Raw genomic sequence first — 25588 nt, 5'->3', positions numbered from 1 at the left:
TCATACGCAATAGCGCCCCAAACCATGATGCCGCGTTGTCTAGCGGTAGGGCGCTCCACAGTTACTGCCGGATTTGACCTTTCTCCACGCCGACGCCAAACTCGTCTGCGGTGACTATCACTGACAGAACAGAAGCGTGACTCATCGGAGAACACGACGTTCCGCCATTCCCTCATCCAAGTCGCTCTAGCCCGGCACCATGCCAGGCGTGCACGTCTATGCTGTGGAGTCAATGGTAGTCTTCTGAGCGGACACCGGGAGTGCAGGCCTCCTTCAACCAATCGACGGGAAATTGTTCTGGTCGATATAGGAACAGCCAGGGTGTCTTGCACATGCTGAAGAATGGCGGTTGACGTGGCGTGCGGGGCTGCCACCGCTTGGCGGCGGATGCGCCGATCCTCGCGTGCTGACGTCACTCGGGCTGCGCCTGGACCCCTCGCACGTGCCACATGTCCCTGCGCCAACCATCTTCGCCACAGGCGCTGCACCGTGGACACATCCCTATGGGTATCGGCTGCGATTTGACGAAGCGACCAACCTGCCCTTCTCAGCCCGATCACCATACCCCTCGTAAAGTCATCTGTCTGCTGGAAATGCCTCCGTTGACGGCGGCCTGGCATTCTTAGCTATACACGTGTCCTGTGGCACACGACAACACGTTCTACAATGACTGTCGGCTGAGAAATCACGGTACGAAGTGGGCCATTCGCCAACGCCGTGTCCCATTTATCGTTCGCTACGTGCGCAGCACAGCGGCGCATTTCACATCATGAGCATACCTCAGTGACGTCAGTCTATCCTGCAATTGGCATAAAGTTCTGACCACTCCTTCTTGGTGTTGCATTTGCTCTGTCAGTCAGTGTATATACTGTATATTTTTTAACCCATACATGAACTGTGTGGGTTCACACAGAAACTCTGGTGGTTTGGTGACAACTGCCTTCTTGCTACCTATATGCAAGTTGATACAGTAATATTAATTCAGTATCTTCTGCCTAATAAAACAACACGTCACCTACTTTTACTGTAAGGATTTACTTTGGAAAACTAGCCTGCATGGTGACCATGATTGTTAACTTGTCAAGTCTTTATGGTCTCATGCTGCGGTTAGTTTGTTCGAGTTCAGTTGGTGGGAAAATTTCACCATCTGAATGCTGGTCATGCCAAAAGCTCACTTTCAGTAGCAAACTTCTCTTTAGTGCTCGTATAGAATAAGGGCATGTGATGCTGTTGGTAATGATTCGTCCATCAGACGTTGCGCTTTGAGCAGGACCCTTCGTGCTATTCGACAGGGATAAGCTATCTGCCAACATTGGGTTTCACATTCTCCGTATGGGCAGTGGCGGGGGAGCACAGTAGCTATAATTGGTTGCAGTGCAAGATTATGTAGTAACCTCCCACTTGTAACCTAACCTAACCAAGGAAAGGGGGTTGCAGTATAATAAAATATGTAATCAGCATGAATTTAAACAAGAAAGGAAGGGAGTGGTGTAGATTGAATAATAGCTGTACCTAAATATCAGAAGGATAATTCCTGCATAGATTCCATCTTGTGAACAGTATAAATTTGAATAGGTAAATTTAGTTCCTGTGCTACTATACCTGGGATGACAATGGAACATGTGTCCAAAGGTGATTTTAAATACTATTTTGTTAGTGTTCAATCCCTGGTTCCTAAATTCATGACAACTTCTCCTGGGAATCAGTCTGCAAAAATAAAGAGAGGAGATTTTACTGAACTTTAAATAGTTGTTATGTCCATTATGTCATGTGTCCTATATAGGACCATTAACCATCAGCAGTTTGTATTTTTGTTTTGTTTTGTACAGAGTAAGTGATACACAATAATGATTTGCTGGTATGTTGAAGTGTTCCTTTGCAGTTAGGATTTGCTATTTCTGGGGTGAAAATGTTTAGCCTATTCTTTGAGGATTACATGCAGGTGTTGTCAAGCTGAAATTATCTCAGTGCCAATCAATTAATCACTACTGATCTGCATTTTGAGCAGTCGCCCAGGTGGTAGATATGTTGTTTTCCTAGCCTTTTCTTAAGTGATTTTGAAGGAAATGGAAATTTATTGAACATCTCCCTTGGTAAGTTATACCAATTCCTTAATCTCCTTCCTATAAACAAATATTTGCCCCAAATCTGTCCTCTTGAATTCCAAGTTTATCTTCATATTGTGATTTTTCCTACCTTTAAAGACACCACTCAAACATATTCATCTACTAATCTCTCCAGTGACAGCTCGCTGCACACCGCTTATGCTATACATGTTGATTTCCATAGTGAACCTAAAATATTTGTCCCGAATGAGTAAATTTATAAGACGCATGGCTAGTGTATACCGTGGAGGCCACTTGGAGCTACTGGCAGTGCCATTGCAGTATGAGAGACTATGCATCTTGGTGGGTGTGCTAAGTACCAACTGGTGAGCCCAACTTAGCACACATGGGCGAAACGCTGGCAACCAGGAATGAGTTAGCTGGAAAATTTATAATGTCCCATTTATATTGGTATTCCATACCACTTTTAGTCGAGCACCTCGTCTCCTTTCTCCCAAGTGTTCCCAGCCTAAGCTTTGCAACATTTTTGTAACTTTATTCTTTTGTCGGAAATCGACCAGAACAAATCGAGGTGTTTTTCTTCGGATTTTTCCAGTTCTCGAATCAAGTAATCCTGGTGAGGGTCCTATACACAGAAACCATACTCTACTTGGGGGTCTTACCAGAGACATATGCCCTCTCCTTTACATCCTTACTACAACCCCAAAATACCCTCGTAACCATGTTCAGAGATCTGTACCCTTTATTTACAATCCCATTTATATGATTACCCCAATGAAGATCTTTCCTTATACATACAATGATTCCCATAAGGAACCTTCACCCCATCAACGCAGTAATTAAAACTGAGAGGACTTTTCCTATTTATGAAAGTCACACCCTGACTTAACCTCAACTGGTATTATGGACCCTCACACCCAATAAAGATCTGAGTGTGAGGCAGATGAACATTCTCAGGTTCCTTCTGAGCAAAGGCATTTTATTCTCTATATTTTTCCTTACGATGGTACATTGAAATTATATTCTGTGCCAGTACATTGGTTCCACATTTTAAGTAAATTAAGTTTCACAATTTATTGAATTAAAATGCAGTCTGTATCAGTTCACTGTCTAAAAATCATTTACTCTGGAACTGACTTTCAGAAACTACTGAAGATTCAACGTAGTTTCTGAAAGCCAGTTCTGAATTAAATGATTTTTACAACGTGGGTTGATACACACTGTATTGTAATTTAGTCAATTGCATCAAGCCATCATCACTGTGATAATTATGGCTTAAATTTTTCATAAAGTTACACTGTTCAAGATTTAAAAATGAATGTAATTCCTAACATGGGTCTCATGAAATGGTACAGACATCCCTCTGTACACAATGCTAGGATTAGGTTACGCATTACGTCAAGTCTTGACCCATTTATGTTACTCTTGCCAATACTGTTTACAGTTGAACCATACCAAAGAGAAAGAAAGTGTCATCACTTGACTTGAAGGTTGAACTTTTATTTTATGATCTGTTCTAGGTAATCATTTAATTAGACAACATATCTTGCCAAGAACATTAATATTTATCAGAGAACTGCCATAATAAACACCATTGTGGTGGAAAAACATAATATTGCATTACCTGTTGAATCATAAACATAGATAAAAGTGAATTGAGAAGCAATCATTACTGTACTGTTAATACAAGCATACAGAGCTAAGTAATCACACTTTCTCTTCTGTTTGTTATGGTTAACCCTTTATTTTTAATGGCTTTTTCAGTTTCCATACATGATATTATGAGCATTTTCTTTTATGTTTAGGATACAGACATTCAAATTGAGGAAGATGGTAGTGTCTCCCTGCCGTTTGATGACCTCCCAAGTAGTAGTACTGGTATGTATTATGCACTCTTTGCAGAAGATGCAATAATGTTAATGCAGGGAGTCTCGTAGATATGAATTTAACAATGAATTAAATTTGTTTAGAAAGAATGCTAGGTAATTTGTAATGTCTGTAATGTGGGTGCTAGAGTTCACCGAAATAGATTCCTCGAATTTAGATAGAGCATGGTAAATTTCTTCTATGTACTGGTACATCTGTTATAGGCCTTACCTAACCCTCTGAAAACAAGTAAACGGGTGGGAGCTGCATCTAGGTTGTGCAATAACATCTCCATGTTAATTTAAAATAAATTTTCTATATTCTGACATATACATAATATGAGGAGGAACATTTCATCGACACATGTAACAAATGATACTGACAAAAGATTGGATTTTCCATATACATATACAGTACAACAAAAACTGGATCTGTAATAGAAGTACTTGAGAAATACAGCAGGCCCTATATTTTCAAACACACATTCCATTGAAAAAGTAGTACATGCTGTCCATAGGCAACGCATTGTCTACCCATGTAAGTACGCTGTAAAAACTTCTACGTGTAACACATATTGTCTCAGAAATGAAGCTGTACATTGAAAAGACTATGTATAACACACCCCTATATGGGCATCCAACTTTTCTTTCCAAATTGTCATGACATACATAGTATGAGGGAGTATTGTCAGTCTGGAGAGGCAGATCTCCTCCACTTACAAATGAGTCATCTTAAGAATTGTATCAACCAAATTTCACATGATTTTCTGCCTTCTGTTAAAAGCTCTAATTTTCTGAAGTACTCTAGACTATACAATATTAGCAAACAACATCTGATATGGAGACCTTCCAGCTTTCGTATGTGAATAATTTATTTTTTGAATAAATCTAATAATAATAATAATAATAATAATAATAATAATAATAATAATAATAATAATAATAATAATAATAATAGTAATAATAATAATAATAATAATAAATGTAATGCAGGGGTGTAATATGTATTATCACATTGTATATAATTAATATTTTAGTAACTTACACATTTTTACACATTTTTTATTTTCAGAAATCACTTGGAACAAATATTCACCAGAAATGCTGAGGACTCCAAAGCATCCTGCTTTAAATGCTGGCAGCTACTCGATCGACTCGGTACCAATCCCTGATGTTCTCAAAGGTGAGAATCGTGACTAACACACACACACACACACACACACACACACACACACACACACACACACACACACACACACTCTCAAACTACCAACAATACAGACATTTAACTATTAATCAAAAAATTCTACTAACAGACAAACTGTGACATACTCAAAATAGACCATACAAACATAAGAATCCAATCATTTGGAGACAATACAGCTGCAATATACTGCATTCAGAAGGGATACTTTTTTATTAATGTTCAAGTGATTAGTGATCCTAACCTTCAAATCAGGGATGTATTTGCTAGATGGCCAGGTTCTGAACATGATCGTACAATATTTAACTCCCATGTCGGAGCACGGTTTGAAGTGGGGACAATTAATGAAGTGGTCTTGTTACGAGATCATGGATGCCCTTTAATAAAAAGTGTTTAACTCTGTGCTACTTACATCCTAAAATGAGACCTCAAAACCGTTATAAATAACAACATAACACACACACAGAACGCTGTGAGGAGGATTATAAAGGTCTGGAAGAGGCAATTTCTCGTTCTTAGCCTGGGACTGTGAATCAAACGTTGGTCAACGTCTTTATGTTGACTTCATGCACCATGTCCTACAGCTGTATTAAAGATTTGCATTGTTTGTAACTCTCGCGAAAGTTAACATCATGCTAGCTGACATTTTCCGGGGAAAGATTGAGGAAACGCAAGAATCTTAACTTTGTGTTAAACAACTCATGGCAGTTAGCCTTCTTTTGGCAACTGTTCATGAAAGTGGGCTTTAATTTAATTATTTCATCATTATCCGTTTAACTTCCAGGGTTGGCTCCCCCCTCGGACTCTCAGTGAGGGATGCCACCTCTGCGGCACTGTCCTGGAGCGTGAGATTTTGTGTTGAGGTTACAACTGAGGATGAGGTCCTGTACCTAACCTGTGATGCTGAACAGGGGCCTTGTGGGGGAATGGAAAGATTGGAAGGGGTAGACAAGGAAGGAAGAGGAAAGGAAGTGGCCGTAAGTTAGGTACCATCCTGGCAATAGCCTGAAAGAGAAGTGGGGAGACCACGGAAGACCACTTTTATGTTGACTGAGGAGGCAATCGAACCACCTTCTACTTAGGTGACTTCCTGGGACTGAATCCTCATACCAGTTTTCAAATATAATGGCAAAGCCGGGAATCGAACCCGGGCTTCCGGAGATGGCAGCTAATCACACTAACCACTACACCACAGAGGCGGACTCTTAATTTAATTATGATCAAAATTAAATTTCTCTCCCCTTTAAATACAAACTTTGTGAGTACCCACAACAAACATTATTATTATTATTATTATTACAACTTCCCCATGCGGAGGCTGCCACAAGGACAAAGTATGTCGACTACACAGTATTTTGTCTTCTACGTTACTGTTGACTTTGCTATTGTGCCAGGTAGAGAAATCACCACAAGGCTCAATACCGTGCACTTGTTCATGTTTTGAGCGGGTGTGCATTCAGTGAACTGTCTCACACTAAACAAACTATACCTTACATTTAAAAAAAAAACTTTTTTTAGTGATAGATTATGCAAACAGCTCAGCTACAAATATTAATTAAATTAAATCATTAACTGTAGATAATCTTGTCAATTTGTGTCCCACTGCAATTACATTCTGCTGGCATGTAAGTGAAAATAAGAAGTGATACAATATTATAATAGGCTTCATTTCTCTTATTCAACAGACCAATCAAGTAGTCCTACTCTGCCGTTGCAGATGGAAAATCATGATGGTATGTACCTATTATGACAAAAAAATCCTTTTCCACACTAACAATTAGTATGAAAATATAAGATTGCTTTTATAGTTGCAGGTACTTCGGGTACCAACACAAGAGAGGCGGAGGTGGAACGTCCTCTACTTAGTCGGCGTAAGCCAATATTTAGAAAGAAGAGCTTACCACTGTCTGCAACGGGGAAGAAAATTGAACCATGGGTCACAGCGAGGACTGAAGTAGCTCAGCTGCAGAAGAGGCTGCTGGAGGAACAATTGCGAGAAGTGCAGAAAAGAGATGAAAGAGAAGCAGCTCTGTTTCTTATAAAGAAAAGGAGCTTAGAACTAGATGTAAAAATTAAGGAGGAGACCCTTAAAAATCTGACAAAATAAAAGATTTAAATATGAAGAAAAGTTGTTTCATACAGTTCTGATTGAAAACCTAAAGCCTAGATCCAAAGTAATCCACAAAGTTATCCCTAACAGCACCATATCCCACATCCTCATTTGCCACTGCTCCTCTCTCATCTTCAATTGCAGCATTGATAGCTTCCTGAAGCTGGGGGTCTATTTCAGGTAAGTCCTCGTTCATTTCGACTGCTAAATTGTGAAGCACAGCACTTGCCACAATTACTGCTTCCACCCTTTCAGTCTTCAATCTAATTCCATTTACCAGTACTGGAAAACGCCTCTTCCACACCCCATATGTCCTCTCAACTACATTCCTTGTTCTTATCTGTGACTCATTGTACATTTTTTCTGCAGGTGTCCTTGGATGAGTAATGGGAGTTAAAAGGTAGGGTGTTGCGGCATACCCTGAATCACCTAGAAGGACACGATTCCCCATTACACCACGTTCAAATCGAGCTCTGAGTGCAGAATTATTAAAAATTGTTTGATCATGCACAGCACCTGGCCACCTTACAACTATGTCAATAATTTTTTAGTCTGCACTGCTCACAGTCTGCACATTATAGGAAAAGAAACCTTTCCTTCCCCTATATTCCTCTGCATTTTCTCCTCCTGGAGATCTGATTTTTATGTGTGTGCAATCTATTGCTCCTGTCACTCGAGGAAAAGCAGCTATTTTAAAAAGGTCTTGTTGTACGCAAGCAATTTCCATCCGTGTGTGTGGAAATTTGATGAATCTTGGAGCTTGACGAGCAATTGACTCTGCAACTTTGTGGATGATTCTGCTTGCAGTTCCTTTGTCAATGCTGCAGAAGTCTGCTGCACATATAACAAAATCTCCGCAAGCAAAATATCTCAGTGTTAGCAGCAGCTGGTTCATCGGGGAGATGGAATGATTCCTGAAAAGGAGAAGCTATTATTATTCCTTTATTCTTCTTTTTTTACTTTTAAAACTATGACACTTTGTCCATTATTAGTGTAGCTATTCAACTGTTGTTCTAACCTGAGCCAGAAGTTGATATTACATACCAGTTAGCCAAGCCCACTGAAATGTATGCACCAACCGACCCTATGAGAGACATTTTCCCACCATTCATAACAGGGACTGGCTGCACAAGGAATGGCATTACTAGCATCGCCCATATCTCAGCCACTTTAATATGGTCAAATCTAAGGGCGAGGCAGGCCAATAATAGTAACAAATTTGATCTAGCCCATACCCACAGATATACTTCACACTAAACATTAGGTCACGCCAGCATAATGATCACTTTTCTAAGCTGAGTTACGAAGAATATTTAGATGTTCCATTATGTACAGTAGGTACTAACATATAGACATGAAATTTTTCGAAATATTTTCAAGAGTAGCACCATGAAATAGAACTATAGTCTGATGCCTTCTATCTGCAGTGCTCCTTCTTTCATATAGGCCTATAGTGATTAATAATTACATTTTTCGAATGAAGTAATCATGTGGAAGCAAATTCCTTTTTAAACAATATACCGGTAATTGTACGGTACTACATTGTTTGTACTGTGATATTAAGAATTGATTTTTCAAATCCCAGCAATTTCATATAGGCTACAGTTATTTTGTTTTTCTTCAAGAGATGCTAATGCGATAGGTAGGCCTATTATGGAACATTAATTAGAAACAACTTTTTATACTCTGTAATGTTCATAAATTTCCGTAGAACTGGCCTAACCGCATTCTATTTTAACCCCGCTTTTGTTAAACTTCTGTAGAATTTAAGGCATTACCGTACATTCCAAAATGCGGTAATAAAAATATAGGAAAACCATAAGTAAACTCAAACATAGCAGAACACACAAATACACGGTGCGAATTTTAACAGTTTACTAAACATTACGAAAAACCTCTTAAATCCTCACAAATGTTTTCCTGTTCCATACAACATTAAAAACTATAGAACAATTACAGGCTCACAAATCAAGAAATCCTGTGGAACTACTGTAGGGAAGCACTACTAGTTTTCTATATGAGCACATGTGTAACAAATTCCTAGTGACATACAATTCCACAAAGTAACTTATTAAGCTTAAAATAGGCCTACTTCCAACAACGGTAATAAACCTAGTTCTATATTTGATGATAAGCGTTGCTACACTACAATTTAGACACAGCAGATTAATTTAAATCAATTAAAAATTATATTAGGCTAACCTACCTGTCAGTCATATGCTCCAAGCGATCGTTGATCATATCAAGAAGACGCAAAACAGTCTCTTTCGTCAAGCGAAATCTGATGAAAAACTCACACACATCCCACTCTGAAGAGTCTAGTGTCAGACCTAAGACGAAACGCTGGTTAATAGAGCAAACGCCGGAATAGCCATCCATCTAATTTTTGATCTGAAACTCATTATCGTCAAATTTATTAAATAAATCTGGACGAGGTCTCACATTCCGCTTCTTCCTTGTTCTTAAAAATAAATCACGAAGGATTTCATCTTCACTATCAGACTCTATTACCATATCCGCCATGTTTATTCTCGGAATAACGCACTATCCCTCCGTCTCACGCCCGTATAACGTATTCCGAGGTTATACTCGGAATAGAACTTATCCAGTCGTCGTACAACTGGTTTCTGGCGCTAACGCCAGAATAAGAGTTATCCCAGCTTTATTCCTTGTTCGTACAACTGGCCCTTAGGGAATCTGAAATATTTGTCCCGAATGAGTAAATTTATAATACCAATATAAATGGTCCGTTATTGGACATTATAAATTTTCCAGCCAACTCATTCTTGATTGCCAACGTTTCGCCCTCGTGTGCTAGGGTGGGCTCATCAGTTGGTACCGGTACCAATAACGTCAATAATGTTAGACTTTAAAATATGGGGAATATTGATTTATGATGTAGAAATCACTGATGAAGTGAGTTGGGGCTCCTGAAACATGTAAGTGTGAAATAATTATACAAAATTAAAAACTGATAATATATTGATATGGCAGACCAAACCATCGTCCATAGTATATTATGTGCTGGATGTCATTCATTGTTATTGGAAATAGTGGATACTTGTTGTCACTGGAACCTTGTAATGGAACACTTTAAAACATAATGGAACACTTTGGAACATTTATGAAAAGTATAACAGGTTATTTTTATGTTATGTAACACTTTAAAACATGTATTAGAAAAATCAATCAGTGATAAAATGTTTTTTGCTACTATTTGTTCTGTTGTAGCCCACTTAAGAGTAGGCCTTTTAAATATTTAACTATTATACTACCAAAGTGAGTATTTTTGCCTAGTTATTCTTAGAACACTTTCTAGAATGAAATGGTTTACCATTGAATTATTTGATTCCTTAAGATCTAAAGGTGTACTTCAATATATCATATCGGATGAAACCTTTCTATGTTGGTGTTGGGCTGGAAATTCGACAGAATGGATCAAACATACTGTCACGAACATGAATTCGTGGCTATTAAAAATTGCTCTTCTTATTGTAAATTATTGAAGTGGAGGAAGACTCGCTCACCAGCCTAACACTTATTTATTCTATGTGGTGCAAATTAGCTTTAAAGGTTTCAAAACACTAAGATGACAGAAATCGTTCCTGCAGGAGGCTAATGTATTTGAGCACTTTTAATACCATCAGAGAGATAAAGGATTAACATGCCAACTTGAAACCAGAAGACAGGCCCTCCACAACATGACTACTCAGACTACCATTTTTCCTGACAAGAGCTACAAAGCAAAGAGAGATGAAGAAAAACACAATTCTTCAGCTTTCAGACATGCTGTACCAAATAAAAGGTCCATACCTGTAAATTCGGCATTTGTGTAATCGTAAAAAAAAATACTTTGTCAATTTGAGATTAGTATACAAATATATATGTGCCTTAAGATTAGAGAGCAAGACACTCACATACCTCCTGAACATCAGATAAAAGTAGAGTAATGTAACCAGTCAAACTCAGACTGCTAAGGGTTTAATTGTAATCACTATAAAGTTGTCGAGAATGATACTTACGCATGAAGTATTTGATGTTTCCTCAAAGCAGATTGGTTCCTCTTTGATCTTTATTTCCATGTCCATTTTAAATGGCGTGTGAAGGTTTGGACAGTTTTGGGATATAGATTACTTCCACAGTTTGCACTGAAACATGAGCAACAAACACTATTATTGCTGTTTTGTAGTCAAGTCTGTAGTGTTAGGTGACTGTTGATATTGTGCTCATAGCCACAGTACCTCCAGTTTTACCTCGAAACTGAACCTCATGGATAAACATTTTCAATGAAAGAACATCCCACACCCACAGAATGGGATTAATTTGCACAGCCCTTGTGAAAAGCCTGTGACTATGCAACTTACACATCGCCCACTACACTGGCAGTCTAATAACTGGTTTGATGTACCTTTTTCTTTTTTTTATGATTTGTTTACATCAAACTGACACAGATAGAACTTATGGCACTATGACTAGGAATGGGAAGCAAGTGAATGTGGCCTTGAGTAATATAGAGTCCCAACATTTCTCTGGTTTGAAAATGGGAAAACACAGAAAACTATCTCTAGGGCTGTGACTTCTTCCTAGCCCTTTCCTCTTTTCACTAGAGTCCAGCGGTGATATAGACACAATATAGAATTTGAAAGTCACTATTAGGAATGTTCTGATATGCTACATTCAGTTTTGTTTTCAATCCACAAACCTTTGGATAGTAAGTGGTGAGCCCAGGCTTATTCACCACACTTACAAATTATGTAAATCATCCTGGATGTTAATGACAATTGTTGGTAAGCCCTGTGCCTAATGTATTTTAATAAGCCAGATTATTACACTGATTTATCCGTAGACCTTCTATCAATGCACAGTACTAATCTGGGCTAGCAGCCCCTTTAACAGCTACCATACAATAAGTTGTATTCAGTAGCAGTTTAGCCAGATTCGTTATTGATCAAACAAATTATCTGATAGAGGATAGCCAGGTACTCATTGGCAACTTTATCCAGAAAGCTGCAACCATTACTGATTATGCTACAATATATACTGTATGTCCATTACAACAAACAGTTCTGAACTGGCTTTGAACTCCTTTGTTACAACAAATAGTTCCTTCGTTACAACATTTCCCAACTGGCTATAAATTATTTTGTTACAACAAAGAGTTCTGAACTGGCCATAAACTACTTTTATGCAACTTTCTATGAACTCCTTCAAAATTATCTTAATGAGTATACATGAATAAGAATGCTTCCAAAAGTGATTGTTAATAATGGTTTTTTGGAATCAGTAAATGGCATTTGTGAACTGTATTGACGCCATCTACGAATTGTTACAAAATGTTAAACAATGGATGATGGATGATGGATGACCTCACTATTCCAATGAGAAGTACTGCATGTAGTCACACCATTTACTGGTCAAATCAAATGTGCATGTATAGAACATGCAGTCCCTGGTATTGAATGCGCACTGCTGGCATTGGCTCTGAAATGGTTCTGAATGTATTAGAACAGCATGAATTGAGAGCTCACAGTTCAGAAGCAGTTCTGAATTTCTGTTGGAAAAGCATGTACACAGGAACAAAAAACTATTGGCACAGACACCTTTTTGCATATAACAGTATTAACGATAGGAACATTATATGTATAACATTAACCTTACTCAATAAAGGAAAGAATTAGTATATTAAACCATTTCCTAAACACAACATAAACATATGTAATCTGTTAAATTAGGGTTTTCTGCTGCTCAAAAAAGTTTGGCACACTGTACGTCGTTTGTTACTGAGCTTTACGGACAGCGCCGCGTGTACCAGATTTGTGCAATCGATGTTGACAAACAATTCAGTCGCTTGCCTGATGCCCATGCATGGGTCATTCACTTATTGATGAATCCGAAGGCGAAGGAGCATTCCCTGTTTTCTGCACCAAGGAGCTTTTCTTGCATTTGGAGGGTAAAAGTTACCATGAAATTGGTAAAGAACTTTCTGTTTCTTATTCAACAGTGCGGGCAATCATCAAGAAGTTTCAAGAGACTGGTACAACAGACAATAAACGCAGATCTGGACGTCCAAGAGTTCTTATAAGTAGGGAGCGTCAAAACATAGTTCGTCTTGCGCTAAAAGAGTCCTTTAAAATGCAGGGTCAATTATATCGGACATCCAGTCCACGTCCAACAAACAGGTCAGTGCTCAAACTATTGGGAATGTTTTGCACGCAGCTGATATCCATGGGAGTTCTCCGAGGAAGAACCCATTTATTTTGGAAGTTAACTGAAGAGTACACTTCCAGTTCGCCAAAGATTATGTCAGTAAATCGATTGAATTTTGGAATTCTGTGTTATTTTCTGGCGAATCCAAGTTGAACTTCTTTGGATCTGATGGAAATGTAAGAGTGTGGTGCAAACGAAATACAGAGCTCCAATTACAACATGTCCTACCTACACTAAAACATGGGGGAGGAAGCATAATGGTTTGGGGATGCATGGGAAATTCTGGTGTTGGTGACTTGGCAATTATTTAAAGTGTCATGGATCATCGTAAATATACCGATGTGTTGCAAAGCCACTTATGCAGCAGTGCACAGAAACTGGATTTGATGGCATCTTTTACCTTCAACAAGACGACCCGAAACATACGGCTCTGTGAATGCGGGAGTGGTTACTATATAATGCAACAAGAAGAGTTTTCGCTCCACATAGAGCCCTGATCTTAACCCAATAGAGCATCTTTGGGCTCACTTGGAGACAAAAGTTTGGAAATGTCATTCTACAGGGAAGCGCGAGTTTCAGACGGTGTTGTTGGAGCAATGGTCAATGATCTCAGGAGAGATAACTCCCAACATGGTTCCCTCCATGCCAAGACATCTACAAACTGTCATCAGTGCCAACGGTAGGCACACAGGCTACTAGACTTGAATTGCGTGAATTCCAGAGACTTTAAATTCATTTGTGTATAGGTGTGTCAATACTTTTTGATGTGTAGAGCAACTGATTTTGTTTCGCAAACTATTATTTTTGTTATGAAAAACCAATTATACCCGAGGAAGCTTATATTTACTACTGTACATTTCAATCTTGGCATCACCTTTATTTATGTGGAATGTATATATAATGGTAGGTGTGCCAATACTTTTTGGTGCCAGTGTATACTACTGCTCATGAGCAGACTATTCAGAATCAATTCGGTACCATGTAGGAACAAATTTGTATGTATTATCATTAAGAATGGTAGCTCAGATATATTTAATGTAGACAGCTCACAGTCGGCTGAAAAACAGATTTATCTGCCGCTGATCTTTTATGTTTAAATACTAACTGAACAATAAAGTTTACCTTATTTCCTATCACGTGAAGTACGGTATAAAGTTCCTTATGGGGATGTACAAGACTTAGACTCCTTTGGACACGGGGTAAAGCGTTATAAACTGCAATTACCTGATGTAGAAAATCTTAAGAGATACAGCACAATCCACAGAACAAACCTGCAAACGCAGCCGCAATATGTCCGAGATGCACAGTACAAAACAAAATATTAACTCCAACATTAAATAACGACAAGCCAACCACTTCGAAAGTAAACCGGAACTGGCGAATACGGCGAGGATCGAGAAGGCAGTGACTGATGATGTTCGCGAGTAATTACCTTGCTCAAGTTTTGGTATATAATAGAGGTTCGTAATCGTTACATTAGTGTAAGAGTGATCAGAAGTAAATATTTAGATCACCTACTACATTCTACATTGTAAGTAAGATACCTGACATTATTTCCGTGGTCCTTGTGTGAAGTGAAGAACTATACAGATAACCTAAAACCCTTTGTTGACCCACTCAAAATGGCCACCTCTGTTGATAGAGGTCGGCATCTATCGAATTCAATGAATGAAAAATCAATGATATTTTTCCTCAACAGACACCGTGCAAGCCAACAAATAATAATAACAACACCGTAAATAACCCTCCACATCCTAACAGTGCATCAGGTAACCAAATGACAACCGTCATAAGTAGGCCTAGTAACGAACGTAATTCAAGGTTAAGCTATTCTGCTGCAATACAGTCGTACCCCTCCAAAGAACAAGCTATTGTAATCGAATCTCATGACGGGATCAGTATCAAGGATAATGTGCTAGCTATAGGTAAACTTACAACCCCTAGCAACATTCGGTTTGTTTCACGTATATCGAACGGAAGGATATGCATCTTTCTCTCTAGTAAGAAAAATGTCGAAGATCTGCTTTTGACAAACCCTAAGATCTTAATAAACAATGTATCACTGGAAATACGACCCCTTCTAACAAAAAACAAGCGTATTATATTATCCAACGTCTGTCCTGTGATCCGAAACTATATTATTGAAGAGGAATTGTTACAACTCGGTGTGAAAATCATGTCTAGGATTAACCCAATCAGAGCAGGTTTGTCAATTCCAGGATTCTCCCACATTTTAAGCTTTCGAAGACAAATGTACATTCAAAATGAAGACTTTGATAAACTCCCCGAATCCCTTCATCTCGAATACGATGGTACAAACTACTGGATCTACCTATCATCCGACTCACCCACTTGTTTTCTTTGCCACACCGAAGGACATCTGGCCAAAGATTGTCCTAACAACGTATCACTTCCAAAAGATGAATCCTCTTCGAATAATTTTCCTCAGCTCCAAGAGATTTCACAAAAGTCACAGGTCGAAAACCCCAAAACAGACATCGGTACTTCTAGCTCTTCTAGCTCACTCCCAAAAGATAGGCCTACTCAAGAAGCCACTTCAATGACCAACCCTGACTTAGCACTTAGCCAAGTCTGTAATGATCCTCCCTCCTCCAGAATTCAAATTGAGAGAGAAATTGCAGCACCTATGGAAACACACGCCACCCCTACAACAGTGAATTTTCCTGGATGTAAAAGGCCAATTTCACTAGCTAGCAGTGAAACAACTAATCCAAATCCTCCTGATAGCAACAAATCCATACTGGCCTCTCCTGAACAAATCGAAAACCGTAAGACAAATCACACTTCCAAGAAACCCAAGACAGACACGCAAAAATCAATAAGTGATTTGCTCCTGCCAGTAAAACAAGTTATGGAAGCCGACCCATCAATATTCCCCCTCAGCTACCTACAGCTCCAGTCCTTTGAAAATACAGTTGGTGCCAAGGACATATCAGAAATTGCTTCAAACTACACACAAGACATAGAAGGTCCTGCTAAAGCCCTTCAAAAACTCTATCCTTACTATACCGATAAAAGCATAAAAAACAAAAGCACTCGAATAGTAAAAAAACTACTGAAATCCGCCAGTCAAAGTGAAGACCCAACGCATATCAATGTAACGCCAGACTATTCCAGTGACGACAATTCCTTCCCAGTATAACAATGGAGATAAACCTCATTCTGCTTCTGATCATTATTATGGCAACATTACTCCAATGGAATCTTAACAGTTATCGATCACAGTTAGAATATCTACAACTCCTAATAAACAAACACCAACCATCTGTTATCTGTCTCCAAGAAACAAACTTTCAGAACGACTTTGCTGCCAGTCTAAGACTCTACAGTGTCTACCACAAAAATAGAAATAATGTGAATCATGCGAGTGGAGGAGTAGCTACTTATATCAACAACAATATCTATGCCAAAGAAATTACTGTTAACACTAATTTGGAAGCTGTAGCAATTTCGGTCCATCTAACACCTTCTCTATGTATCTGCAATGTTTATATTCCAAACAGTTATTTGTTTCAAGGTGACGATCTACGAAACCTTATCCTCCAACTACCTAAACCATTCATCCTAGTAGGAGACTTCAACAGCCACAACACGTTATGGGGTAGCCATAGTTCTGATGCAAAAGGAAAAGAGATAAAAAAGATACTTGATGAATTTGATTTAATTCTAATGAACTCTACTGCTCCAACTCGCTTTGACATAGCCCACGGCACCTGTAGTAGTATAGACCTAACCATCTGCACACCGGACGTAGCAACCCTTTTCAACTGGTCTGTTTATTCAACACTCCAAGGAAACAGTGACCACTTCCCGATACTAATTAGTAATGACAATTCTTTCTGTCAACTCCTCATTTATTAACAACTCTAAATGGAACTTAAATAAGGCAGATTGGACGAAATTTAGGCAGACAGTCAATAATCACTTCAAAGACTTAACCCCTCCAAATGATTTCCCTTCTAAGCACATAAATACCACTGCTCAAGGTTTCACAGAAGTTCTTGTTAAATCTGCGGACATGAGTGTTCCAAAAGTAATCTCAAATTTCTTTAAGAAAACAGTACCTTGGTGGAATGACACTTGTAAGCAGGCTATTAAGAATAAGAATCATGCTTTCTACCTCTACAAAAGAAAACCAACACCTGAAAATAAAGCTCAATTTCAGAAGTATAGAGCAATCGCTCGAAAAGAAATTAAACTCAGCAAAAAGAATTCGTGGCTATTATTTGTCTCCTCGCTAAATTCCCAAACACCACAAAAGGAAATGTGGAATAAACTTCAAAGAATAAATGGCAAATATAATCACTTCTACATTACTTCCCTCAGAAACTCTGTTGATGGAACCTTCATAGACAAACCTCAAAACATCGCTGATAAATTAGCTGACACATTTGCCGAGATCTCTAGTGACAAAAATTATGATCCCGAATTTCTCCATACAAAGAAATCCAGTGAATCCGTTGATCTAAGGAAAGCTATCTCTGACCCCAACTATAATCTAAACGATGCTCTTCAACTGCAGGAAATAATTACTGAACTTGACAAATGTGGCAAATCTAGTCCTGGCCCAGATACGGTCCCTTATGAATTTCTAAAACAGCTTCCACTAAGTGCAATAAATTATCTTCTGGCCATTTTCAACCACATATGGAGCTCTAAGACATTTCCTGACCAATGGCGAAATGCCATTGTAGTTCCAATACCCAAACCAGGGAATGACAACACAATTGCAGAAAATTATCGCCCTATTGCTTTAACTAATGCGATGTGTAAACTCATGGAGAAAATAGTCAACAAAAGATTACGCTGGTATCTCGAGCACATAAATTTCTTCAGTAATGTGCAAAACGGGTTCCGTAAAGCACACTCCACAACAGACACTTTGATAAGTCTGGAATCTGAAATACCGGAAGCGTTCCTCAATAACCAACACCTAATAGCAGTCAGTTTAGATATTAATAAGGCATATGACATGGTATGGAAAGACTATGTAATCAAAGTACTAATGACACATAATATATCAGGAAATATCCTATATTTCATTTATAATTTTCTCCAAATGCGCCGAATTCAAGTTAGAGTAAATGGAATGCTGTCAAAGGAAGGAGTAATCAACAATGGAGTCCCACAAGGATCAGTTATCAGTGTAACACTGTTTCTTGTGGCAATTAATGGTATAGTCTCTAACATGCACTCACTAGTCAAGTGTTGCTTTTTTGCTGACGATTTGATAATCTTCTGCCCAGGGAAAAACATTATGACGACTCAACTCCTATTACAAGAATCAATTGTAAATATTCAAAACTGGACTAAAACCACAGGATTCAAATTTTCTAAAACTAAAACCAAATGTATTCTCTTCTCCAAAAATAAACATACCATCGCTAACCCTGAATTATATATGGAAGACCATAAAATTGAATCAGTTAAAACTATTAAAATTCTAGGACTTCTATTTGATAACAAGCTCACCTTAAAAACGAGTGTCAAAGAAGAATGAATATCATGAAAATTCTCTGAGCAAAAAACTGGGGAGCAGACTACCATGTCCTAATGAACACATACAGAGCCACAATCAGAGCCAAACTGGATTATGGCAGTATAGTATATTGTACCACAAGATCAAGATTGCAGGAAAAATGTTATTTTTATGTGGATACCATCTCACAGAGGAATACCAGGCAACGAATCAGCTGATCAAGCAGCAAAAGAAGCTACTAGTCTTCCAATCAACGACCGTCAAATTGCCACGCCACATTCTGATATCATCGCTTATATCAAAATCAAACTACACGAACAATGGAAAATGAACTGGCTTAAAACTTCCACTAGCAACCTCCAAAAAATTAAAATGATATCTACGAGAACATATCCTTACCAGACATGAACAAGTCTTAATCTATCGACTAAGAATAGGACATACGAAGATCACCCACAACTATCTCCTAGAAAAGAAACAACCTCCCACCTGCAGCAAATGTAACTGCTCTCTCAATGTCAAGCATATAATCTCAGAATGTCAACTGTATGACCATTGGCGCCAACACCACAACATACCTAAGGAAATGGAACTGACACTGTCTTCTCCAGCACTGAGTCATCAAGTCATCAACTTCCTCAAAGACACTGGCTTGCACTCCAAAATGTAATTACATTATACTTTTATTCTTTACATTTTTATAATTACAATATTATTATTATATTTACTATTATTCTGTAATCATATGTAAGAGTCGCGATAAGACCTTGGAGTTAAAGCGACTATAAACAACCCTAAAAAATGTATATATAACCAGTGCGTCGTTCCTCGACTCTATACATACACACCCGGTATAATTCACTTATCTCCAGCTAACTACTGCACATAGATAGAAGTCAAAAGTCTTGTCTTGATAATTTGATGGGCTTCGCGTGATAGCGGTGTAACAGTCACAGACCCTATAAGAGGCCAAAACCCAAGAGATAAAGTTAAAAGGCAGGTTATGAATTCAACTACTAATCTACAACACACAGAAGTAACACCAGGACAGAAGGTACAAACAAAGCTACACGCCAGAATGACCTATCTCGGCGACTTTCTACCACACGAACATGACCGGTCAACACAAAAGGGAGGGACCACTGAACTGTAGGTAATACTGGAACGCTGACTGTATGGGAGCGAAGTGCGGCTCCAGGCGCGACCACTGAACTGTAGGTATTACCTATAGTTCAATGGGCGCGACTAGCTGTACGGCATGGAAGCATGACTAACGTATACGTACATGCGACGAGACACAGGTATCTTAGCGAATTTTAAACATTTAGGCGGAATGTCTCTTGCAAATTTCACCTCATTTGCGGTGAAATATATCTTTCAGAAGATTAATAGCAATTTGAAACCGAAAATGGCTAGGAATATTGGGGAAAATGGAAATATTTTCTAGGCCTGATTATTCTCAAACAATTTTCTTTAAGATATCACAATACAGTAAATACGTATATCTACACTAAAAAGTACCAAACCCCTGGCGCAACAGCCTTGAAGAGCCAGGGACTACCAAGCGACCGCTGCTCAGTCCTAAGACCTGCAGATCATGAGGTGTCGTGGGGTCAGCATGACGAATCCTGTCGGCCGTTATTCTTGGCTTTAGAGACCGATACCTACACTAAAAAGGCAATAAAATAGACACCATACGAACGAAACATATGAATACAAAATTATAGCCTAGTGATTTTAGACGGGAAATATCTGCGAATGATGGTCAATTGAAAATACATTGTAATCAGGTTTGAACTAAATTTATTATCAGGACAAAGGCAGCACACGTATGCGTGTATATATTCATACACAATACACAACATCATATTGGGATATACACTTAGTAAACAAAATAATCAATCACTATTGATCTGCATTTAGGGCACCCGCCCAGGTGGCAGATTCCCTATCGGTTTTTCTTTAGTCTTTTCTGCAATGATTCCAAAGAAGTTTAAAATATATCGAACATCTCCCATTCTTAGAGTCCAATCTATCCTTCTCAAAGCTATAACCCATTTTTTTAATATTTCCGTACGTTTCTACGGAAATCTACAATTGTTGTTGTTTGTTTGTCCAACCCTTGTCCCGTTTCGCTAGGGGTCGGGTATGAGGTGAGATGAATCTGTCGTGTCGGGTTTTTATGACCGGATGTCCTTCCTGACGTCAACCTCACCAGAGGAGTTAATGAGATGAAATGAATGACGTGATATATGGTAGTAGGGAGAGGGTGAAACCCGGTGCCGCCACATAGCCTACTCCTGTCGAATAGCACCGAGGGGTCTGCTCAAGGTTTAACGTCTCCATCCGGCAGACGAATCACCAACAGCGCCCTGTGCCCTGACTCCATATGAGCACCGCGGAGAGGTTTGGAATTTAATACAGGCTTTTGGCACGCAGTCTAGTATACCACCACCTCCCCTACCCTGCCGGCCAACATTCTGATGGTGAAAATTTTTTCAACCAACGGGACTCGAACCGGCTAACCTCGGTGTCAGACCGTTTAGACTTGAGCGCCTTAACGATCATGGCCACCAGGTGGGCGCCCACGGATTTTAAATTTCAGTTATAAATTTTATAACAATATCTTTCTGACTATAACCTATAAAACGTACGACATTTACTATGCCAGAATATCATGTAAGATATCTCCATAAACATAGAATACAAGACAAGAGCCAAACCGGAAGCAAATAGTAATTATTGTTTCAAAATACCATATTTATAGCTTTGCAGTGAGATAGTGCTTAGACTGCTTACTTGTGGAAACGAAGCTTTTGTGAGTTCACACCTGTTTTCTTCTGCTGCCTGTTAGTGTAACCGTATGCTACACATGAAATAAGAATCTTGATTAAATCACAAATTTGACGTACGGTCAGATATTACCAAAAGAATCCATCAAACATAACACATCAGCTAACTTCCAGGCTCTCTATAGTACACGAACTTTTTCTTGAGCCCTGAACTCCATAGTGCTGAATGGGAACTAGGGCTCAAGAAAAAGTTCGCGTACTATATCTTGTCAACTTTGCCGTACACGAGGGGGCGTGACTAGCCACGGAACAGGAAGCAGTTTTCTGGGAGAGCTACCACTGCAGTCAGCATTCCAGTATTACCTATAGTTCAATGGGAGGGACAAAGGGACCGAAATTAAGGAATGTGTTGGTGTCAGAAAGGAAATTCGATAATGCTACGACCGTAGTGGGCATGGAATTGAGTATCCAACAAGACAATTGAGTGGGTAACGCGAATTTTTTCCGAAAAACGGCTGTAACCATTTTAGTCAGTCGTAGGGCTATGTACATCCCAATCCAGGCAATGACGTCATCATTTTGCTGACGTCAACAAGGTCATCCAAAGGCATTGACCCCAAGGTCATTCACCCAGGTCACGTGACCGTGAAATCATCTCTTGGTCAACGTTATTGAACCCGTGACGTCATTATTACGTGCTCTTGCTTGTAAACAAAGACATGTGCACTTGTTTGTAAACAATACGACGTGCGTTTTTGACAGCTGTTATCTTGACGGTCCCCAATCTTACTTTTTAGGACAACAATGCATCGCTAACCTCACTGATGCCAACTTGAGGGCAATAAACCTCATAGTTGCTACCTTAGGCACGTGGTGGCGGGCAATTTGAAAAATTCCACGTGCTCCTGTTTTTAAACAAAGCCACGTGCTTTTGACAGCTGTCATCCGCCATCTTACATCGCTAACCGCAGTGCTGCCATCTTGTGGTGGCGGCAATTTGAAAAATTCCCCGTGCATTTTTGACAGCTGCCATCTTGCATCGCTAACCTCTGTACCGCCATCTCTTATCTTAGGCTAACCTAAGTAAATGATTATGCTTTATTGACTGGTGGTGGTGGTGATTATTGTTTTAAGAGGAAGTACAACTAGGCAACCATCATCTATATAACACTAATCGGAGGGAAAAATGGAAGGGATCCAACACTTCGAAAAATGAAGGTATCGGCCAAAAGAAGACAAGGGCCACGTCGGGCGTGAAAATGAAAGACTCCCTAGCCCTCGCAAATCTAATAGCGTCGGGGTCGGAAAAGAACAAGAGTTGACCAAGAGAGGTCGGATAGGATAGATCAAAGTGAGGAGCCTGGCACATGTAAGTGGAAGCAAAGCCAGGACTCAGCTAGGGCGCCGTGGTCGCCAACCAGCGCTCCAAAATTCAGAGCCCCTGGGGCCCCTTTTAGTCGCCTCCTACGACAGGCAGGGGATACCGTGGGTGTTATTCTACCGGCCCCACCCACAGGGGCACGCTTTATTGACTTCGGGGGAGTATAGGCTCCCTAGAGGCCTACCGCCGAAGCGATGTCTCCTCTAGAAAAGACAATGGCCCTGGGGGGGGGGGTAGGCAGGGCACGGCCGCCTCTTACGAGGCAAGCAAGGATGCATTGTCTTACACTCGTATTTATACCTAGAGAATGCTTAGATCAACCTTCTGCTATCTACTGAGGCGAGCTGCGGGAATGAGTCAGCACCCGAGGTCTAATAGTGGAGCAATGCAAGATCATTGAACCATAGTATAAGTAGGTAAGTATCTTGCATAGTAGCCCTCTCCTGCACAAGCTATATGCCGACAGATTGAAATAATGTTTCCGAACCGAAAGCCTGTTTTATACGATGTGAAGACTACGTGAAGACTAAATTAAAACTAGCTATTTCGAGCGAAATTGCCAAGGAAGTGAATGCTAACAATGGTAAGTACTATCAAAACAATTTATTCACAAATTAGTTTTTAGAAAATAGTTCAGGAAATTGCATATATGTGCATAAAACGAATAATCGTAATACAATAAATCATCTTCATAAATAAGAACATTTAAAACAATTATACAACGTGAAGAATATGCCAGCACACAAGGCAATAAGTACGGCTTCCCCATACTTTGCATATAAGACTGAGAATGGGTAACAATGTAGGTCACCCGGAATTTCTTATCATCGTAGTAAGTCGGCAGTTCCCTCTTGAAACTTTATACGCCTGCCACGACACACTTCCTACCGTGTTGAAATAATTGGTAAACTTCTGTCTCACTATAAAAGCACGGGATGCACTCCTTCCCTTGTTTTGTGCCAATGGAAGCAACTGGTTCTCAAATATTTTTTTTTTTGCTAGGGGCTTTACGTCGCACCGACACAGATAGGTCTTATGGCGACGATGAGATAGGAAAGACCTAGGAGTTGGAAGGAAGCGGCCGTGGCCTTAATTAAGGTACAGCCCCAGCATTTTCCTGGTGTGAAAATGGGAAACCACGGAAAACCATCTTCAGGGCTGCCGATAGTGGGATTCGAACCCACTATCTCCCGGATGCAAGCTCACAGCCGCGCGCCTCTACGCGCACGGCCAACTCGCCCGGTCTCTAACATTTTGACAATGTCCTCATGTACATTATTTTCAGGCAAAGTGTTGTATCTCACAAAATTATGCAACACAAGCCGCCTTTATGACTTTATCAACACGTTCAACTTTGAACGTAATTTATGTAAATGATTGGGATCTTATCTAACCCCAATTTCTTGTTCATAATAACCACATTACATACTGTAGTTAGATCTGTTAAAAGCAAATAAACGGTTCCATCATGAACTTGCAGTGTCCATCCTTTCCCAGACAGACATCATCAACACCAGAAATCAGCTCACCTTTAATAAATTCTAGGTTTGACTTCAGGCTCGCTACAATTGCCACATTGAGTTCGTCTTCCTCCATATCTGCTAATGTTTTTCGGTACACATATCGGTAAAATATGTGTTCAGTGGATATATTTGATGAGCTTTTAGAGTTTGTGAAAAACAATATAGCAATAGTTGTAACAGTGGTACTGTAATAGATTATTTGGTTAAAACATTATCAGAAATTGATAGCAAATGTGAAACTTCAGATTTCCTGAAAGAGCCGTTGTTTTAACGGAAAATGTCAGTCAACAATAAGCAATATATAGGTCACACTATGTCACTTGCATTTTCTCCTTTCCTTCATTCAACAGCTGCTTATATCGCTCTGTACAATACTTTTACACCACCCGAGGAACATTGGGGAACTAATAGGTTCTGTTTCTCTGACTGACTGGAGTACTGAACTACTTAAAGAGTAAGGTGAGACTGCTGAACGAAAATGAGTTGATTGTGAATGTACATATTGATGAGATATATGTAAATCCTAAACTTAATTTTAATGCAGGCACAATTTTCGGGTCCAGTGAAGACAATCCAACCTGTGTAGCTAAAGATGCACAAATATGCTTGTTATCTTTTGTAATTTCAAATTATAAAGATGTAGGAACAATTGTACCTGTTAGCCACATGACATCAGTGCATTTGTACGGTGTCACCATGCCTCTCCCACTACATTCTTGTTCCGGCTGTATCTGTTTCGTTTGGGAATGTAATTCCTACTGGTTTTCCGCTGCTAATTTCTGTGCAGCTCTATGTCGCTAAGTTTCATTTGCATCCTCTCCGCTCTGGGAGTTATATTCTACCTTTAATGTATTTTGTATGTCACTACTCGCCATGAGTTATTTTTCTGGTCCCGTTTCGGGTCACCTTTAGTGCGAGTCTGTCTGGAGGCTCGTCTTCT

The 25588-nt window shown here is 39.4% G+C and overlaps 1 protein-coding gene across 1 annotated transcript; it reads left to right on the top strand.

The window, feature by feature from the left end:
• The first annotated feature begins 4267 nt into the window (after positions 1-4267).
• Positions 4268-7263, top strand: LOC137502388 (uncharacterized). Its single transcript, XM_068229449.1, has 3 exons — positions 4268-5114; positions 6821-6868; positions 6944-7263. The coding sequence occupies exons 1-3, from the start codon at positions 5033-5035 to the stop codon at positions 7240-7242; spliced, it is 429 nt and encodes a 142-aa protein (XP_068085550.1). The 5' UTR covers positions 4268-5032; the 3' UTR covers positions 7243-7263.
• The last annotated feature ends 18325 nt before the right edge of the window (positions 7264-25588 follow it).

This window comes from Anabrus simplex, chromosome 10, assembly GCF_040414725.1.
Source record: "Anabrus simplex isolate iqAnaSimp1 chromosome 10, ASM4041472v1, whole genome shotgun sequence".
In the NCBI taxonomy this organism is placed as follows: Eukaryota; Metazoa; Arthropoda; class Insecta; order Orthoptera; family Tettigoniidae; genus Anabrus; species Anabrus simplex.
Note: the sequence above shows the minus strand (reverse complement) of the source record. Positions and strands in the feature narration are given on the sequence as shown.